Consider the following 21,794-nt stretch of genomic DNA (forward strand, 5'->3'; position numbering starts at 1 on the left):
CAAAGACCATTTAAGGGAGTAGTTGGAGTAATTCACACTATAAGTGATACACACCTAAATTAGTGTCAAGGAGAGTGAAGGGGATGGATTCAAGTGATCGTTTGGAGTGGAGTTCTCAGACCTTATGCTGGAGGAAGAAGAAGGAGGTTATTTTGACTCTCAGTTTATACAAGTGGTTATTGTTCATCAAGAAAGTATATCAGGTTGGCCTGGTGGCACAGCGGTTAAGTACGCATATTCCACTTCAGCAGACCTATGTACCACTTATCAAGCCGTGCTGTGGCAGGCATCCCACTTATAAAGTAGAGGAAGATGGGCACAGATGTTGGCTCAGGGCCAGTCTTCCTCAGCAAAAAGAGGAGGATTGGCAGCAGATGTTAGCTCAGGGCTAATGTTCCTCGGAAAAAAAAAAAAGAAAGAAAGAGAATATGAGTGAAATAAGCTTAATTGTAATATGTCATTAGTCTGCCTGACAGCTAAGATTAGGATAGCAGATGTTCTGTTTTGAGAAGAAATTATTTCTTCTGTTTGCTGCTCAATTTATTCATAAAGCTTACAAAATACAAAAAAAAAAAAGCTTAAGACAGTTGTGCTTTGAAACCATTAAGAAATCAGCTGCTCTCTGTTTTCCGCTATGCATATTTCTGTATATCTTTAAGAGTATTCTTGAAAAAGCTGTTTAGTACGGTCTGAGTAAAGAGGTTTTATGATAATGAGGATTACAAAAAGGTTCATGGTATTCAACTCTGCACTTTCACACTTGGAATTCTAAGCCAAAGAAAACACCTCTGTATATGGAAAAAAGTATCCATTAAGGTCTTTAGCCTAATACTATTTACTGTTATGAGAAGTTAGAAGTAAACAAAGATACATCATAGTTGAGGAATGGTTAAATTATGGGGTTGTCATTCAATGGAATATTATGCATAAATTAAAAATGACTAGAAAAACTAACTTTAGGAAAAGAACATTTGGAATTTATAGAATTTAGGAATTGAGCCAAGCAGGATTAAAAGAGGACAAAAAAGGAAATTTTTTCTTATGCACAAAAATAAATACCAATTTCGTTAAAATCAAAATATGAAATAATAAAAGAGCTTAAGAGAAAAAAGCTTCCTATTTATATGAAATCAGATTGGGAAGATGTTATAAATGTAGAGCTAATACCAGAAACTATGATAGATTTGATAAGATTTGACTACATAAAATTTTTTATTTATTGGAAATAAAAGCAGAGGCCAGCCCAGTGGCATAATGGTTAAGTTCATGTGCTCTGCTTTGGCAGCCTAGGGTTTACAGGTTGAGATCCCGGTCATGGACCTAGCACATCACTGATCAAGTCATGCTGTGGAGGCATCCCACATAGAAAATAGAGGAAGATTGCACAGATGTCAGCTCAGTGACATCTTCCAGATAAAAGAGGAAGATTGGCAACAGATGTTAGCTCAGGGCCAATCTTCCTTACCAAAAAAAGAAAAGAAGAAAAGAAATTTATTTGATAGATCAGATAAAAGTTGGGCCAACCCCATGGCCGAGTGGTTAATTTTGTGCACTTTGCTTTGCGGGCCCAGGGTTTTGCTTTTGGGGGCCCAGATCCTGGGTGCAGACATGGCACTGCTCATCAGGCCACACTGAGGCAGCCTAGCACATGCCACAGCTAGAAGGACCCACAACTGAAATATACAACTCTGTACTATGGGGATTGGGGGAGATAAAGCAGAAGAAAAAAAAAGATCGGCAACAGTTGTTAGCTCAGGAGCCAATCTTCAAAAACAACAAAGATGAAAGAAAGAAGAAATTTCCTCAGAAGAATAATTTTGACTTCAAAATCCTGCACTGTGAGAAATAGATGAATATAATTTGTATTAGTGATGGCTGGTGTGCCCACTTAGCCTGATTTTTAGAATCGCTCTTTAACTGTTTTCATAATTTGGGAGTGATTATCTTATAGAAAGATTCTTGCCTATCTAAAAAACATATATACAGTGCAGCTGATACAATAGCAAACTCCCCAGGGATATACAGTGATATATACACCCACGGCCTTTCAAAAACACGTTTGCAAGGCAACTTCCACTGCTTCATATATAGCCTTAACACAACTATATGTTTCAAGTGCTTTACATTTCTGCCTGAAATCTTAATTTGAATGTAATGTTTAAGTATCTCCTTGATGCTATTTTTCTGACTCATCTGGTGGACAAGATAGACAAAATGAGAATATTTTGCTCCACATTAGACACTTTAATATACTAGCTTTAATTACCAACTTTGTAACTTGAGAATATTAAAATGAAACTCATTTGGTTACTGGGATAGGTTGTTCTTTATTATATTGCATAATTACTTGGAACTTTGTAATAATAATTCAAAGGGAGGACTAGGAATTTTAGTAAGAATTCTCAAATCAGACTTCCAGTCCTTGAGGGTAGGTCTCTTGCAGACTCCTTCATTGTTATTCTGCATTCCCTGGCACTTTGCTAGGCTCCCTAATTCTTTTCTTCGATGACGACTTCAGTAAAATAAACTTTCCATCTTAAATCTGGTGTTTGCTGTTCTCTATAGATTGATGTTATGTTGTTATAGAGAATCTGCCTCTTTAACAGCTCAATAAACTTAGTGTTTTCACTTTTTATTATGTAGAAATGGAGAACTGAATCACTGCTGTTTATGCTACTTTTAGGTTACAGAACATTCAGCTTGGAGGTTGAAGCTTTAATTCTGACTCAATATCGTGGTCTTCTGGTGCCCAAGTGTGTATTTATCATTGTGTCTGTGAACAGGTTCCTGGTATAAATTTGCCTGTCAACCAGCTGACCTATTTCTTTGCTGCAGTCCTCATTAGTGGGGTTGTACATGAAATTGGACATGGGAAAGCAGCCATTAGGTAATGGTATTTACCTTTTTCTTTTTTCTACCTGCAATAATGCTTTTAATTTAGGAAGACTTGTTACTGAAATCTCCTACATTTGATATTTGAGTATGTTTTTTTCCTATGGATATTGTGCTACCGTTACTTTGAGGTGGCTTATCTTTTATAGAAAAGAATAATATATTAATGAATATGCTTAGTTCACTACATGGATTGTGTAATCTAGGACTTTGTTTTCCCAGGGTGATTAACTTTTATATTACTTCAAAGGTTTTTCTTCAATCCTTAAACCTAAGCTTTCTAATTATATCCAGGTCAGAATGATAACCACTGCACTCAAAGCCCACCCGTCTGCCTTCTTAGTATTTTCTTTGACTTATCCATTGAAATATTTCTGCTTCTGTGTATGTCCTCTACTGGCTACTACAAGAAAACTGAAAGAGCTGAGTTTGTTAATAATTACCATATCTTATCCACAATCCCAAGTTGAGATTGGTGGATGAAACGTGGGACTCGCTTTAAGTATTATGCCCTGTTCTTGGTCTTGGCTGCCACAAACTTACCATTGAATTATACCTGGGTATTTAAGAGTCCATTCAACTTCTAAAATAGTGATTACAGAGAAAACAAATTACAATCCCTCTAGCCTCCACTGATAATTATTACCAAAATGACAAAGTATACTTAAAGAAATGTGTTTTATGCATTGGATATATGGGCCAGATAAAAACTTTAAGAATAACTGTTTTAGAGGAGAAGATTTAATGAGAACAAAAGCTATTGATTAGCAATAAAGCATCATATTGATAGAGCATATACTGTTATATAAATGTACACAGTAGTTAATTAAGTGGTCATCTACTTTTTTTTTTTTTTTACCTTTGCCTTAACATATTTAGCTTTGTGGGTTTAGGGTTTAAATATAGAAGCATCCTTATTAACAGTTTAATCAGTAAACATGTGTTTTTAAAATATTTGAATAATTTCTTTGAAGATCCTAGCTGCAAAGAAAAATTTATTTTTCCCTTGGACATTTAGAACTGAGAAACTATACAACATAAATAGAGGTGATTTTTTTTTTTTTTTGAGGTGGCTGGTTACTGAATACACTGCTTTGGTACCTACTTAGTTACCACAAGACTATAATTTCCTCATTTTACACTTCTTGTTAGATACTTTATATTTTCTTTACAGGCTGTTTCCCTCTGCCCTTTTCCTAAATGCTAGTGTTGTAAGAATCATGTCCTTAACCTCCCTCTCTTTTCAGCTACACACTCCTCTCTAGCAAAGTGCATCCACTTCTAATACCATCTGTGGGTTGATAACTTCTAACTTTGTATTTCTACCTCAGATCTTTCTCTTGAGTTTCATACTATACATAAAACTTAACATCTTACTATGGGCATACATATGGTACAAAACTAACCAATCCAATACTGAACTCATCATCTTTGCTCTTCCACACCCAGTATTGGCCTTCTATTTATCTCCATTGCTTATTAGGTGACATTATTTGCATAACAGAAGTCTCAGATTTCATTCTATCTGTCATTCATTTCAATTCTATATACCAAGTCATGTAATTTCTAAATACTCTCTTAAATCTTTTCACTTTTCTTTATTTTAGCTGTTACTTTTCACTTCTTGTCTGTTAACTCTCATCTAGCTTATTATAATATCCCTGTTATAAACAATTAGATTTCACAGATACACAAATCTATTTTAAACACTATTAAAAATTGATCAATATGTATAAGTATGATCTGATTTGGTTTTTGTTTGCTTTATCCAGAGAAATTATTGGTTTTTATAAGCAAATTACAATTGGAAGTCTTAAGATCATGTAACATTGTTTATTTGATAAGTGCCAATGCATTAATAAAAATTTTTTTGTGATATCCTAGGGAGCAAGTTCGATTTAATGGCTTTGGGATTTTTCTCTTCATTATTTATCCTGGAGCATTTGTTGATCTATTCACTACTCATTTGCAACTTATATCACCAGTCCAGCAGCTAAGAATATTTTGTGCAGGTAATAGACTTTAAAATTTTTTTTTAATGTTTATCTGTATGTTGATGGTGGTTTTAGGAAAATGTCCTCACCACAAATGAAAACTTCTTTCTTTCTGGTTGGTAAACTCATTTTACAAGCCTTTCCTTTAAAAGAGGCAGAATAAAAACACTAATTCAGTTCAACCACGCAAGATGTAGTGAACATAATGAACAGCTGAAAAATAGTGAAATTTGTACCAAATCAAGGAAAAACATGAAGAGTCAACAGAAGGATGAATCGAAATAATTCAGGAATGAAGATGGGATAGTATGAAAGGATAGGTAGATGAGTCCTTCTATAATTGTGGCTTTTCCAGAGAAGCAGAAGCACTAAAAAGAAAAAAATACACAGACCTATATATGCATGTACACACATGTACGCACACACATATATGTACATGTTTTAGGGATTTCACCTTATACAATCATCGCAGCTGTTTAGAGGTTGTTGTTTCTGTGTCTGGTACTGAAATCCAAAGTCCCCATGGCAGGCATTTGGAAAGAAAAACTGGATGTTAACCAGATCATGTAAGGCTGATTTGGAACTGATGAGAACTCATGGAATGATAACTCTTCTAAAGCTCCTATGACTTGCAATCTTCAGTTTTTATGTCAGGGATACTCTGAAGGAGAATTGGGAGTTACTCATTTTGCAGCTAAATACCGGACTAGAAGTTGAAGGATCGGGCAAAATTAAAAGAGCTGTGGGTCCAGCTGCCCACCCAGACCTACCCAGTGACGCAGCAGATAAGCAATAATTGATATATATGCAGCAACAGAGCCTTGTGCCCTGTACTTTCTAAACATACAAAGAAGATAGCAACTATTGCATATCCAGCCTTATAAATCTCATGCAAAATGTATATTGTGCCAATGCTAACCCAGATCTATGCAGAAGTAAAATTCTAGATTGTTCTAGCTTAGCTAAATTGATGCAAGGCAAATCCATCATACATCTGTATCTATTTATATGAAACAACTGACGCTAAACAAGTGTGGGATTAGAATTCTTCAACATGTTACAAATATACTAAAAGTAACAAAAATGTTTAGGTGGACAGGAAGAGAGTGGTAAGGAAGTTTAAATGCTATCCCCTCGGAATACAAATGAAATAATAGGGATCTTAGTCGTCTCTCAGTATATGACAGTAAAGTAAAAACATCACAGTATCTTATATCTAAGTTAGTAAACACATGATTAGTTAAAAAAAAATCCAGCTAAGAAATAGGGATAGCTGATAGCTAAAGCAATCCTGAGGAAAAAATAAAAAGAAAGCTGGAAGCATCACAATCCCTGACTTTAAAATATGCTGCAAATCTCTAGTAATCAAAACGGCATGGTACCGGTACAGAAACAGACACAGAGATCAATGGAACAGAATTGAAAGCCCAGAAATAAAACAACACGTCTACGGACAGCTAATCTTTGACAAAGGAGCAAATATCATACAATGGAGAAAGGAAAGTCTCGTCAATAAATGTTATTGGGCAAATGAGACAGCCACATGCAAGAGAATGAAAGTAGACCATTATCTTTTGCCGTACACAAAAATTAAAGTGGATCAAAGACTGGAAGGAAGACCTGAAACCATAAAATTCCTAGAAGAAAATATGGGCAGTACAGTCTTTGACACTGGTCTTAGAAAGCTCTTTTTGAATACCGTTTCTACTCACGCAAGGGAAACAAGAGAAAAAGTTAACAAATGTCACCTCATCAGACTAAAGAGCTTCTGCAAGGCAAAGGAAACCAGGAACAAAACGAAAAGACAACCCACCAACTGGGAGAAAATATTTGCAAATCATTTATCAGTCAAGGGGTTTATTTACAAAATGTATAAAGGACTCACAAAGCTGAACAACAAAAAAACACACAACCCAATCTAAAAGTAGGCAGAGAATCTGAACATTTTTCCAAAGACTTACAGATGACCAATAGGCACACGGAAAGATTTTCATCACTAATCATCAGGGAAATGCAAATAAAAACTACAATAAGATATCACCTATACCTGTTAGAATGGCTATAATTACCAAAACAAAAAACAACACATGTTGGAGAGGATGTAGAGAAAAGGAAACCCTCATAAACTACTGGCAGGAATGCAAACTGATGCAGTCACTATGAAAAACAGTATGGAGATTTCTCAAAAAATTAAAAATAGAAATACCATACAACCCAGCTATCCCACTACTGGGTATTTATCCAAAGAACTGTAAATCAACAATTCAAGAGACTTATTCACCCCTATGTTCATTGCAGCATTATTCACAATAGTCAAGACGTGGAAGCAAATCAAGGCCCATCAACTGATGAAAGGATAAACAAGATGTGTTATGTATGTGTTTGTATACATACACATACATATACAGTGGGATACTCCTTAGCCATAAAAAGGACAAAATTGTCCCACTTGCAACAACATGGATGGACCTTGAGGGTATTATGTTAAGCAAAATAAAACAGACAGAGAAAGATAAACACCATATGATTTCACTCATGTGGGAGATAAACAAACAGGGACAATAGAACTGATTAGTGGTTACCAAAGGAGAAACAGGTTGGGGTAGGTATAAGGGGTAAATGGGCACATATATATGGTGACAGACAAATAATACTGTACCACTTAAATTTTGCAATGCTATAAACTATCATTAGGTTAAATTTCTGCCATCATAAGAGAATGATTCTCAATGGGTTGTGGTATCACCCTCCTGGGTATGGTTGGATGTGTAGAGTGAAGGTGTCCATTGTTGTCTCAGGGACTGGAGACTAACTACTAATGGCATATAATGGGAGGGAACTAGAATTACTAAACATCTTTTAATATAAGGGACAGTCCTGTAAAATAAAGAATTCCCTTACCCAAAGTGCTGGAAATTTCCCTAAGTGTGAAATTCCACTTCCATCCCACCAGTCCCCACTGACCAGTTTGAGAAACACTTCAGTAGAATCAAGAATTTTTAGAAAGAATTTAGAAAGAAAATCTGTATATGTTCCATTTTTTAACATTCTCTATGCTTTATTACAAAAAAAAAATTTAACTTTTAAAAATAGATGTTGATAATTCTGGCTCCATACTTAAAAATTTTTCATGGGCAGGCCCCATAGCCAAGTGGTTAAGTTCATGCACTCCGCTGCAGGCGGTTCGTAGGTTCCAGTGGTTCGTAGGTTCAAATCCTGGGCGTGGACATGGCACCTCTCATAGAGCCACACTGAGGTAGCATTCCACATGCCACAACTAGAAGGACCCACAATTAAGAATATACAGCTATGTACTGGGGGGCTTTGGGGAGAAAAAGGAAAAAAAAAATTCAGTTTGTCTTAAATAGTTAAAACTGTGTTCTTTTCAAGTATACCTGGAAGTTTCCCCCTGATAGATCACAAGTTAGGTGACAAAAATGCTCCTAGTACACCTTAATTCTAAGGTGTACAACATATTCATTTGACACATTTATGTTGAAATATGACTGCCATTGTAGCATTAGCTAACACTTCTATCACTTCATATAATTATCATTTCTTCTACTGTGGGAACAATTAACATCTAGTCTCTTAGAAAGTTTAATGTTTATAATACAGTTTCATTGTCTATAATGACTGAATTGTATAACTCCAGTTACTTCCACCAGCTTCAGGGCAAAACCAACATCCTCCTCCTGGGAGACTACAAGATAGAACTCACTGTGGCTGATGGGGTTCCCTGTGTGGAGAACATTCTCGAGATAGGCTTACTAAATGGCAAGGTGGAGGAACAGTCGGAAAACTACATGGACTCCTATGATCATGCTGGAGAAGGATGAGACCCTGTATGTGGTCAATGGACTGCAGCATCACATCCTGCACCAGAGCAACTCTATGGAGAGGCAGGGCTCCCGAGCACACAGGGGCGGGTCAAGGCCAGGCAAGCCATGACGAGGACTGGGCCTCACCTGGAGCCACGCTGCTGTGAGTGCTGTTCTTCTCTGCATGTACAGAGAAAAGTCCAGGGTGTCCGGTGCTGCTGGGTCTTTGCCCTCCCCACTCTTTTCCCCAGCGCCTTCCATTGGCTTGGCTCCAAGGCTTGAGTGAGGCCCTATAGTTGGGAGGGCAGCCAGACCCATTCTAGATGAACTGTAGACCTGCGTCATGTTAGTACTCAAGGGATCATTTGGTCCAGGATTCTTTTTTTCAAAATTTTTAAACATGGGAAGCTGTCCTTCAAACGAATCTAATGTGCAAAACAGATCAAAATCAAGAAAGAATATATATATATATATATATATATATATATATGCAAACAGAAACAACACATACAAAAATCTATGGGATGCAACAAAAGCAGTGCTAAGAAGGAAGTTTATAGCAATAAATGACTACGTTAAGCAAAAAGAAAGATCGCAAATAAACCTAACTTCATACCTCAACGAACAGGAAAAATAAGAACAAACTAAGTTCAAAGTTATCAAAAGTAAGGAGATAAAAGTCTGAATAAAAATAAGACGATAGAAAAATGAAAGAAAAGAGCTACAAAAACAAGAGTTGGTTTTTTGAAAGATAAACAAATCGACAAGACTATAGCTAAATTTATGAAGAAAAAAGAGAGAGGACTCAGGAAAATAAAACTATAAGTGGAAGATGAGACATTACAACCAATACCACAGAAACACAAATACTGCTGTGAACACACAAAGAGAATACAATGAACAATTATACATCAATTGGACAACCTAGAAGAAATGCATAAATTCCTATAAACATAAAACTTACTATCTGAGTCATTAATAAATAGAAAATCTGAACAGACCAATAGCAACTATGAGGAGATTGAAGCAATAATCATAAACCTCCCAACAAAGGATAGCCAAGGACCAGGTAGCTTCATGGGTGAATCCTGCCAAACACTTAAAGAATTAATACCAGTCCTTTTCAAACTCTTTCAAAAAAGTGAAGAGGGGAGAACACTTCCAAGTTCATTTTGTGAGGCCAGCATTACTGTAATACTAAAGCCACATAAGGATTCTACAAGAAAAGAAACTACAAACAAGTATCACTGGTGCATATAGTTGCAAAAATTCTCAGCAAAATACTAGTAAACTGAATTCAACAGCATATTAAAAGGATCGTACACCATGATCAAGTGGGATTCATCCATGGGATGCAAAGATGGTTCACCATAGACAAATCAATGTAGCAGAACACGTTAATAAAATGAAAGATAAAAATCATGATTATCTCAATAGACGTAGAAAAAGCACTTAACAAAATTCAACATCTTTTCATGATAAAAACTCTCAACTAATTATGTATCAAGCAACATATCTCAACACAATAAAGGCTGTATCTGACAAACCCACAGCTAACACATACTCAATGGTGACATGTTGAAAGCTTTTCCTCTAAGACCAGGAATAAGACAAGGATGTGATAGATCTGTGTACTGAAAACTACTAGACTTTGAGGAAAGAAATAACAGAAGACAGAAATAGATGGAAAGATATCCTGTATTCATGGCTCAGAAGAGGCAATATTCTTAAAACATCTGTATTACCCAAAGCCATCTGCAGATTCAGTGCAATCTCTATCAAAACTACAATGGCATTTTTCACAGAGATAGAAAAACAATTCTAAAATTTGTGCAAAAACACAAAAGACCCTGAATACCAAAGCAATCTTGAGAAAGAACAAAGCTGGAATCATCACACTTCCTGATTTTAAGGTATATTACAAAGCTACGATAATCAGAACAGAATGGTATTGGCGTAAAAATAGACATATGGAACAGAACAGAGAATCCAGAATTAAACCCCCACATATATGATCAACATAATGTTTGGTAAGAGAGCCAGGAACATCCAGTAGAGAAAGGATAGCCTCTTTAACAAATAATGCTAGGAAAACTGCGTAAACACATGCTGAAAAATAAAATTGAACGACTCATAAAACTTAACTCCAGATGGATTAAGGACTCAAACATAACACCTAAAACCATAAAACTCATAGAGGTTTTATGTGGAGAATAAATTCCTTGACATGTGTTTTGGCAGTGATTTTTGGAGTATGACACCAAAAGCACAAACAACAAAAGCAAAAATCATATTGGTTTATATCACTATATTATAATGACGGCTGATAATCTATGAGATGCAACTCTGTGAGTGATTTGAGAAATAATTATATAAGTTGCTATTTTATGTCTCAAGTCATCTGGTCATCAGAAAATCATTTCTGTGATTTAAAGAAGTAAATTGAGGTCACTTTCTTTTCCCTTTTGTTTTGTTTCCAGACTACATTGAATACATGTGGGGTGCTTAAGGCAAACCTTCACCCCCCCTAATAATAATTGACAGCTTGCCAGGTTCAAGTCCTGGCTACCTTTGTGCCTTCATCATAGTCACAGACTTTCTTTATCTTGACCCCTGATATAGTCTTAGATCCTGAATAACCCACAGGAAGATTTTTCTACTCATGTCCCAGTCTTACTACTTATGATTTAAACTAGGATAAAATGGGCCAACATAATCTAAATGCTCTATGTTGTTTGAGTATTCTTTGATTTAAATTATGGGGGAAAAAATCAAAAGAAAATACACCATCACAACTACTTAACATTGTTCTGGAAGTTCTAGCCACTGCTATAAGACCAAACAGGAAAAAACTGAGAGGAGAATTTCAGAAGATTTAAATGATCATTTCTAGCCAATGATGGGAAAAGCAAGAAAAAAAATTTAAGATTAAAAAAACCTAAATAGAAAGTTTAGTTTGGTGGTTGATTATAAAGTAACTTTACAAAATGGGTGGTCGTGTATATGAAACAACCAGTTTGTGTAATGGGGAGAAAGTCTCATTTAGAAAGTAATACTTGTGAAGGAAAAAAACTTGGAAATTAACATATAGAAGAAATATATAAGAGCTAGAGAAAGAAAACTACAAATTTTTCATGAAATACATAAAAGAAGATTTAAATAAATGGAGAGAGATTATCCTGTATTATAAATGTGAAAATGTTGATACACTCCTACTTATTGCACTCATTATAGTGTCATTGCATAATATGTGGTACTTAAGTGATTGTCACATTCATCAGAAAGTATAAAAAAGTAAAAATAACCAAAAGAGGTAAGTTAAAATATTTGCCTTGCTTGATAACAGCTAAAACACTATTAAATGAAAACTAAACCCCCTAAAATGAGTATGTCTAGAATCTCAGGTATGAGAAATGTCTTACTGAGCACAACTCTAAAGGTAGATTATATAATGGAAAAGATAATAGACTTGACCACATAAAATTATTTTAAAAATTTGCATATAACTAAAAATGTAATATGAATTGTCTGCAAAGTATGGAGTATATAACAAAGAATTAATAAAAACTGAATAAAAAGCTTTCAGAAAATAGCATGGAGGTTGCCAGGGATTGGCGGGGGTAGAGGGGCCGGGATCAGAAGAAGCTGTTAATGGTGTAGAGTTTCAGTTGGAGAAAATGAGAAAGTTCTGAAGATGATAGTGGTGATGGATGCACAACATTATGAATGTACTTAATGCCCAGAACCATACACTTAAAAGAGTTAAAATAATAAATTTTGTTACGTATATTTTACTACAATGTTTTAAAACTACACATAGTGAATATACACATCTATAAATGATCACCCTCCCTGAGAATGAATGAAATAACTTTATTAACCCATCAAATACGTAGACATTTTGTTGTTTTTATTGTTACTGTTTCAGTTTTAATAATCCAGAGTCAGCAGGGTTGGGGAGGAAGGACAACTCCTTATCCAACTGGTGAGACTGTAAGTTATTCACAGCTTTCCTGGAGGGCATTTCAGTGACATATACCAAAAACTTCAGTGTATGCCTTCTGTAATTGTCTCATTTCCGCATATGGAATTTATCAGAAGAAAGGTAAATATTCAAATGATATTCATCATAACTAAGAAAGAGTTTAATTGTCCAGCTCTAATGGATTGTTCTCTGGATTATTACATTCATATGTAACAAAAATAGTTAATGATATGGAAAATTGTTTGCAGTATATTAAAGAGGTCACAAAAATGTATTACCTAACTTTTCTTTAAAAAGTTGCATCTGAATAAAGACACAATAACTAGAATATATTCCAAAATATTCACTGTCATTTCCTGTGAAGCAGTGGCCTTAGTGGTCGTGGCCTCTTGTTCTTCTTTTATTTCATTCTTGTTTTTTCTTTTTTCCTTTTTTAGTATTTTCTACATGAACTTATTCCTCATTATGTGTTTTTTCATTTTTATTTTTTATTAGGAAACACACAATTGTTTTATACTTGTGGCATGATGTAAGACATATACATTATTTGCTTCACAGGTACTAATCCTGATAATAATTTAACATTTAAGATGAAAATAACCTCTTTTTGCAAGTGCCATTTGGATTTGTAAGCACAGTTCTGTGAAAATTCTAACTTTTCTGTTAACTTTTTGTTTGAATACCCTTGAAGTTTCTTTTAAAGATGACAGAGTTATTTAAATTAATGATATATAAATTTTCTGAACTTAGTGGCATAGTAGATTGATGATGTGAATTCTATGACTGTTAAATTGTGTTATCATCTGGTCTTCTAAATGTGGTATTAACCTACTAATGTTTTAATTTCAGTGTCTGAAATGAAAGAGGCCTCTACAAGAGGAAGTACATGTGGCTACTGTAACTAATAAGTAGATATATCTGCCACAATGACTTCTTATCGCTTTAATAATTTATCAGAATGTCCAGGCATTATGAACATTCATACATCATCCCTACACTTGGTTGTGTTTATATTTTTGTTCTCTTTTTACAGGTATCTGGCATAATTTCATCCTTGCACTCTTGGGTATTTTAGCTCTTCTTCTACTCCCTGTAATTCTCTTGCCATTTTACTACACTGGAGTTGGCGTGCTTATCACTGAAGTTTCTGAGGTAATTAATACATTAGGTAGGGTATTTTTTCACCAATTTTGTGACTTAATACTTAGCATATTCTGTCAGGAACATTTTTTTAAGTGTTTTTACTCTACAGAATTCTAAGTTTTTTGTTAAGAAATTGCTGTTTCTATAATTTCTAAAGTAATTGCTATTTCTGTAAATAGAATTTCTTTTGAAGAATTTCAGATCTGACAAATAATGTTTTGAAACACATATGCTTTTAAAAAAAAGTCCCATGAAAATTGTTTTTGTTCTGAATTATAAAGATAGTATCAAGATTCTCTACCTGTAGTCTGTGGATAAAATGCATCATTTATCTTTATGTTTCAGTCCTGTTTTTGAGCAAATGTATTTTCTCCTAAGAAATAAAAAAGAAACCTAGGCTTGCCAGCCAGAACATTTAATAGCAGGGTTACAGTAATGTCTTTAACTCTGTATTTCACATCCTTAGATGCTAAACTACTGTGATGACAACAAGAGTTTTATTCAGATATTGGGAACAGGAAAATTACCCGTGAGCAGTAGTTGGCTTACTTATTCATATTGCCAACAGTTTTGTCTGTATTTTTGGGACTATATTTATATTTATAAGGAATTGTCTTATGCTTTTACTTATTTAGGAAATAGAAAAGTAAAGGCTGCACAGGAAAATGATGACTGATTTTACCCCTCTTCCCCCCAAAAAAAGTGAATTGGCATCCTGGGACAGACTTTGTTAGCATTTTAATGTTATCAGTCAGCAAATGGATTATATTTCAGTTGCCAAAAATTTAAAATCATAGAATTTTCTAAGATTCTGTATCTTGGATTCAAAGCTGAATACATTTTGCACTATTCAAAATGTCCTACTTAAATAGCTCAAAATCTTTAACTGTGATTTGCTCAGATTAATTATAGCTTGTCTTTGCACATTATCTGATTTGGTTTTGCCTTATTCCCAAGGACTCACCTTCTATTGGACCCATAGGTCTTTTTGCAGGAGACCTTGTCACCCATCTACAGGATTGTCCTGTTATGAATGTGCAAGATTGGAATGAATGTCTAGATAGCATCACCTATGAGCCCCAAATAGGCTACTGTATAAGTGGCTCAACTTTACAGCAATTAAGCTTTCCAGTTAGAGGTGTGTATATTTCCTCACTATAATACATTGCTTCAAGCACCCGTACATACTTGCCATTTACCAATGCTTAGAAAATGTCTGTGGATTTATTTTGTTCAGATCGTTTTGAAAGATTGCTTTATTTATCAGGAAAGTAATAATAGATCCACACTGCTAGACATTATTCTTAGTAAGTTGATACAACTGTATATATTTCCTTTACTTTACATTTTTATTGAACTTAATTCTATAATATCTTATTTCATTTTCAGGATACCAGAGTCTAATTCTTTCTGCTTTCAAAAGAGCCAGGCAGGGGCCGACCCCGTGGCCGAGTGGTTAAATTCTTGTGCTCCACCTCGGCAGCCCAGGGTTCCACTGGTTTGGATCCTGGGCGCGGACATGGCGCCACTCATCAGGCCACATTGAAAGGTGGCGTCCCACATGCCACAGCTAGAAGGACCCACAACTAGAATATACAGCTATGTACTTGGGAGATTTGTGGACAAAAAGCAGAAAAAAAAAAACAAAAAAGAAGATTGGCAACAGTTGTTAGCTCAGGTGCCAATCTATTAAAAAAAAAAAGGGGGGGCCAGTCATTCAAGCTTACCATGACCAGTAGCTAAATTCCAGTAAGTACATGCCCTAATATGATATTATCTTAATCTTTACATTTATAGCAGAAAAATGTATAAGTAAAAAGCTTTACATAAGGTTTTTTTAGAATAGGTAAAATACTGACAGTTAATAACCTGACAGATAAAATCAAACATAAGCCTTCCAAATAATAAATTATTAACCCAAAACTTTCATGGGGATTCTGAAAGAGATATTTGGACCAAGTTAAAGGTCCAAATTGCACTTTGGTGCCAGTGATAGCTACCTAGATGGTGGCGTGTCCAAAGACATTTGAAATAGAGTTACTTTGTATGGCAGGAATCTAGAGGGAGTCATCATGACATCACAGATACCCCTTCAAGTCACGTGTGTTGATCTTTCAACAGGTGGCACTGGCTTATTTTGGGTTCCTTTAGCCCTAATGAATCAGCTTCCCAGATGTTACTATAAAATTATGGAAGCTCATTTTATTGAAAATACTGGGAAATAAAAAATTATACCCACAAACTGTATCTTTACGTGTTTGACAATCATGATTAATAAGCAAGAATAAATGTTAATAGAGTATTGTGTGTGGCAAAGTAGAAAGAACCAATTGGAAAAAAAAATTTCTAAGTACAAATCATTTTTTTAACTTTTTTTTAGAAAAACTTTTAAGCATAAATTAAAAATTAACAGAATTGTATAATTAACACCCATGAATCCTTTTGCCAACTTCAATAATCATCAAATTAGCAATCAGATTTGCCAACCTTTTAATCTAATCATCCCAATTTTTTCAGGCATTTTATCCGTTAATGTTAGTATATATCTTTAATAGATAATGACTTCTTAAAAACATAACCGCTGTCTCTTTATCAAACCTAAAAAGATTAAGAAAAATTCCTGATTCCCACTTTGTATTTAGCTTTCCCTAATTGTCCTTTTAGAGTTTGCTGATTTCATTTGGTTGTTATATCTTTTAAGTCTCTTTTAATTTTACAACAATTTCCACTCCCATTTTTTTGAAATGCCATTTATTTGTTGCAGAAATTGAGTAATTTTTGTAGAATTTTTTATAATGTCACTTTGTCTCATTGTGTCCTTCCTCATAATATCATTAACATATTTGTCCTGCAGATTTCCTATAAAGTATTCATTAAGTCCAGAGACTTGATTAAAGTTATAATCTTTTTCTTTTATTGACTACAAATTTTATGAGTAGTACTCGGTACTTCCTGATTCTTTGAAGTGGTAATCTTAGTGAATGTTTCCCTTTTCTGGGAGCTACTTAACATCTTTCAAAATATTTCAGAAGACAGGTCAGTATGTAACTTGTAATGTATTCTTCTTTAAGAAAAATAAACCACTATTTCACAGTTTGTCCTTTTCCTATAGTTCGTGTAAAAATTCTGATAAACTGTATTGAGTTACAAAGGATAAAGTAATTCATTAATCAATATATGTACCTCTAACAGGAATCATAGTAACTACAAAATAATTTAACCTATATACTAGATTAATTTTAATGGTAGGCTTAGTCACTAGAACTGTAGACATTTAAGAAAACCATTGTTAAGGACTGAACTCTATCCCCCTCAAAATTCATATGTTGAAGCCCTAACTTGTGCACCTCTCATTTGGAGATAGGCTTATCAGGAAGTAATACTAAGACAGCCACAGATTGTAGCATTCTTGGCAGTTTTGGTATTCCTTCCTTATGAATAGATATGAAGGAAAATATGCTCAAATTTGGGGACTGTAATCCTATTGGCAATATTCATGTTTGATAAGATGGAGTTCAATATACCTTCTGAATTGATAAAATACAGTATGTGTACTGATGCTTTCTGTAGTGGAATTATGAAACTGCTCTAGACTTAAAATTTTTTAACCGTCTTCCAGACTGGGGTTACCCAAGGGTTAATTCTCATCTCTCAGAGTTAAATTAACCCTACAGAAGCTTCCTGGACCTCCTGTTGCAATCTTGAATTGGATTGGCCTGTTGTGATTGATAGAAAGTAGAAGTGAACTAACCTCTCATGATGAGCAGAAATGTATTAATATAAAGATTATCTGTAGCATCCCCATTTTCAAGTTAAGAATTGAGTCACAGAAACTACTTTATGTTATCATAAGAAAAGATCCTAAAATCATATTTTTTTCAAAACCAGAACATTTTAAATTAATAATGGTCAATAAAAAAATATCAAGTGTAACTCTTACATGAAAACAAAATATTAAGTCTTTATGGAAAATTCTGCATGTCAGGCATGTATTTAATCTTACCAGGAAGAGCACATCCATGGATATTTTGGGAATTATCACTATATGAAGAACCCTAACCCAGAGATCTAATGTATGCTAGTCTAAATATCCAATCCAGTATTAACAGATATGTTAAGTTTCACTTGCAAATATTTGTTTTTATTTTAATTGGTTGTAAGTGTTTAGAAATTAAGGGCTGCATGTGAGTCCACATTTCTGCCTTCTCTTGGGAAAAATCTGGCAAGTTGAATGGCTCACCTGAACTCCTCATAGAAGGGGAAGGTGCTATTTAATTCATCATAGTCCTCACCATTTCTTTTTTTTTTCCTAAACATAATCTGCTTTATTTATTTGGTATCTGCATAACTCCTGTAACTATTTGCATTTGCTGTCTTGGTGCTCACCTGTATCAATATGTATCAACAGTGTCATGAGTGTTACCAAATTTTTTACTTACAGTTTTATGTTATACACAATCCTTCATGAGAATTTGCTATTATTAGTTGTTAATATTTAAAAATGATTCCTGATAAGAAGGCATGGAACATAGTTTATGCACACAGTAATGTTCGGTCAGTGACGTAGGGACATAGCTTGTTAGCTGACAGGAGATATTGGGAAGCCTACTGAGATCTTGGAACTGTAGCCTTATGGTAAGTTGATGTGAAGGTAGTATTATTTCTTGATTATAAATTAAATATTCTTTTTCAAATAATGGCAAGCAGCATCAAACTGAACTCTAATTTGTACATTTGTTTCTGAGTTTATATGCCATTTTACTTATTCTGTTTTGCTTGTTTTACTTATTCTTGTTGTACTTATTGTTATATTTCTCTTTAGCACATAAACGGCTAGATGGTTCCACTGAATGTTGTAACAACCACAGCCTCACAAATGTGTGCTTTTCCTACAGAAATAATTTTAATAAGCATTTGGTAAGTTGTTGTGAAGTAGCTTTGCTTCTCTTATATAATTATTGAAAAATAATTATGTACAGTTAAAATGAAATATATGATAACTTTTTTCTTTTAGTCTGTTTAGTTTATACCATTTCTTAAAACCCCTATATTATATATGTTACATTTCTTTGTACTGAAAATACATTTTATGGTGATGATATCTTACTTGGTCAGATCTTACTTAAACCTAATTTGTAGGAGGTACATATAAATGTCATTTCTTTTATGTACCTACATCCCTAATATGCTAGATGACATAAAAATATTGAAGGAAGGTAACTTGGATTTTTCTTGTTTATAAATCACTTAATTAACTAATTAATATTTTGATTATAGCATTCATGTCTACCTGTCCGGAAAGCAGTTGAAGGCACCCACGAGTGTAGGACCAATAAGGATTGTAAAAAGGGTTCAAGTTTCCGCATAGCGCTGTCTTTGGAAATTCATACTCACTTAATAAAAGTGAAACATCCACCTCAAATTGATACGTTGTACATGGGACATCCACTGCACCTTCACTACACAGGTGGGTACTCTTGTGGTGAACTCCCAGGAAATCATTGTCATATATATTCTCAAAGGTGGAAATTCAGTGTAAATCCTTGCATTGAGTTTATACGTGACAACTTTTATCACTCATCAAAGTCTTGTTAGCTTGTTCTTAATAAGCTTTAAATGAAATTTAAACAGTAGGAAAAAATCTGAGTTTATAAAGCCAGATGTAGTTGAAGCCCATCTCTGCCTATGGATACTCACACATTTTCCTTTACCACCATTTATGCCAAAGTCAAAAAAAATGACATTTATTAAATTTATCCAAATTCTTCAAAACAATTTTAAGAAGAGAATACTCCAGAAAATGCCAGCATGAAGGGAATGGGACTATATCATAATTTACTCTTGCCACATGAATTTTATATAATTTCAAAGCCGGATCAGTAACGGTGACAATATGATTGGCTTAAATATATAGTTTCTTCATGTGGCTGAAGATGATATAATCTAACTCATTTTGTACAAGATTTTGTATATGACTTTTTTAATAGCAGCTTTATTGAAATACAATTTACATATCATACAATTCATCCATTTAAAGTGTACAATTTCAATGGCTTTTTCTATATTCATAGAGTTGTGCAAACTATCACCACAGTCAACTTTAGAACATTTCCATCACTTCAAAAAAAAACTTTGTACTGCATTAGCAATTATCCTCCATTTATCCCTCTCCCCGAAGTCCCCAGCAAACACTCCTCACTTTCTCTATATATAAATTTGCTAATTTTAGATTACTTGTATGAAACAAATTACACAATCTTTAGCCTTTTGTATCAGACTTATCTTACTTAGCCTAATATCTTCAAAGTTCATACATGTTGTAACATGTATAATTGCTTCATTCCTTTTTATGGCTGAATAACCTTTCATTATAACATAAACCACCACATTTTCTCTATTCATCACTTGATAAACCACTGAATTTTATGTTACTATTTACAGGGCTTTCAATGCATACAACCTGAATCATCCATATTCATTAGTTTGACACTAAGTGACTCTAAACTGCAAATATTATGTACAACACAAAGAAAAAGTGTCACCAATTAGAGTAATGCAGAGATGCGTACCATGAGTTGAATAAACTGGATTATTGAATCCACCGACTGCTACAGATTTTAACAATCCCTTAATCTTTATCCTGTTTAAACAATGAAGAAAATAACAGACCAGAAATATGTTGGGTGGCATAATACTTGGAGTAAATATGATTTTAAGTTATGCAGATTTGAAAGGGTAAAAACTCTCTTTGATGCAAATTCTAGTATATTTTTTGAGTTATACATGTATTTGAAAGTCATGATTCATATAAAATCAATTTTCTCTTACTCTCACCTCAAAATAGGAAGACACACTGAGGTCTGAATTTGTGCATTACACTATTTTGCATTAGGTGTTCTAGAATAATTACTTGTTTTTGTGTGCCTGTGTATGGTTCGGAATAATTTTTCTCAACCAATTTAATAGTCTAGCTCAATATTTGATGATATTTTGGAAAGTCTGGTTTGATGTTGATAAAATTCATAATGCTGTGGCTTATGTGGTATGGATAAAAAAAGTAATTTTCTCCCACTTCTTACTCATTCCACAATCTCTTTTTGAGATATCATTAAAGTTGAGATCAGAGGTCAACAGACTTTTGTCTCTAAAGGGCCAGATAGTAAATATATTTGTTATCTTTTGCAGGCTATATGATGATCTCTGTCACATCTGCAACTCTGATGTTGTCAATGTGAAAGCAACCATAGACAATGTGTTTTAAAAAACTTAATATGACTGTATTGCTGTAAAATTTTACTTAGAAAAACCAGATGGTGGGCTGTATGTGGCCTGTTGGCTGTATTTTCTTGATCCCTGATTTAGTCTTATCTTCTTGGAAATTCATTAAAGACTAGGTTATTATACATATTGTTGGCCCTTATTTTGATCTATTCAGGAAATTTGTACTTAAAAAATATTTTTAATACTAGAGATCTAAAAAGAGCAACTTCTAGTTTTTTATTCAGCATGTAAGTAGCTTAGAAGATGCCACTGCATCCTAACAGCAAGTAAAAAGATAAACAAACTGAAAAGTCAGCTCTTCATAGATCCATCAGTGAAGCAAGGTCATAGAGCAATCTGCTACTAAAAGTAATTGGAGAAAGACAGGCAAATGCAGAAAATCACAACTTATTGCAACAGAATTCCATAAACAGAAACCTCTTTTGGAACCAGTACTATGGCAGAAAAACCTGTAACTGATGAATTGCTGGAGAATCAGTATGGATGACTCTGAGAGTTAAAAAATAAGAAAACTTCCAGAGGAAAGAGTCATAGAGAGAACCCATACTTTTGTGAAAATTACCTCCAGGAACTTTACTAGGTTCTCATAATATTGCAGAAAAATTCACTCCTCGTTCCAGCAGAGGGAGAGAAAACGTAACCATTTTGAAATACATTCCAGCATTCTGTTCTTAATAA

General features: G+C 34.1%; 1 protein-coding gene across 1 annotated transcript in view; it reads left to right on the forward strand.

Moving 5' to 3' along the window:
• The window catches only part of LOC124234185 (membrane-bound transcription factor site-2 protease-like), a 32,552-nt gene extending 11,412 nt beyond the window's left edge, over positions 1 to 21,140 (forward strand). Inside the window, exons 4-10 of the mRNA XM_046651435.1 lie at positions 2,784 to 2,887; positions 4,777 to 4,904; positions 13,726 to 13,844; positions 14,793 to 14,973; positions 18,658 to 18,752; positions 19,113 to 19,302; positions 21,021 to 21,140. Of these exons, the coding sequence (XP_046507391.1) occupies positions 2,784 to 2,887; positions 4,777 to 4,904; positions 13,726 to 13,844; positions 14,793 to 14,973; positions 18,658 to 18,752; positions 19,113 to 19,302; positions 21,021 to 21,070 (867 nt within the window). The 3' untranslated portion in view covers positions 21,071 to 21,140. The remainder of the gene's footprint in view (positions 1 to 2,783; positions 2,888 to 4,776; positions 4,905 to 13,725; positions 13,845 to 14,792; positions 14,974 to 18,657; positions 18,753 to 19,112; positions 19,303 to 21,020) is intronic.
• Positions 21,141 to 21,794: the final 654 nt, after the last annotated feature.

This window comes from Equus quagga, unplaced genomic scaffold (assembly GCF_021613505.1).
Source record: "Equus quagga isolate Etosha38 unplaced genomic scaffold, UCLA_HA_Equagga_1.0 72560_RagTag, whole genome shotgun sequence".
In the NCBI taxonomy this organism is placed as follows: domain Eukaryota; kingdom Metazoa; phylum Chordata; class Mammalia; order Perissodactyla; family Equidae; genus Equus; species Equus quagga.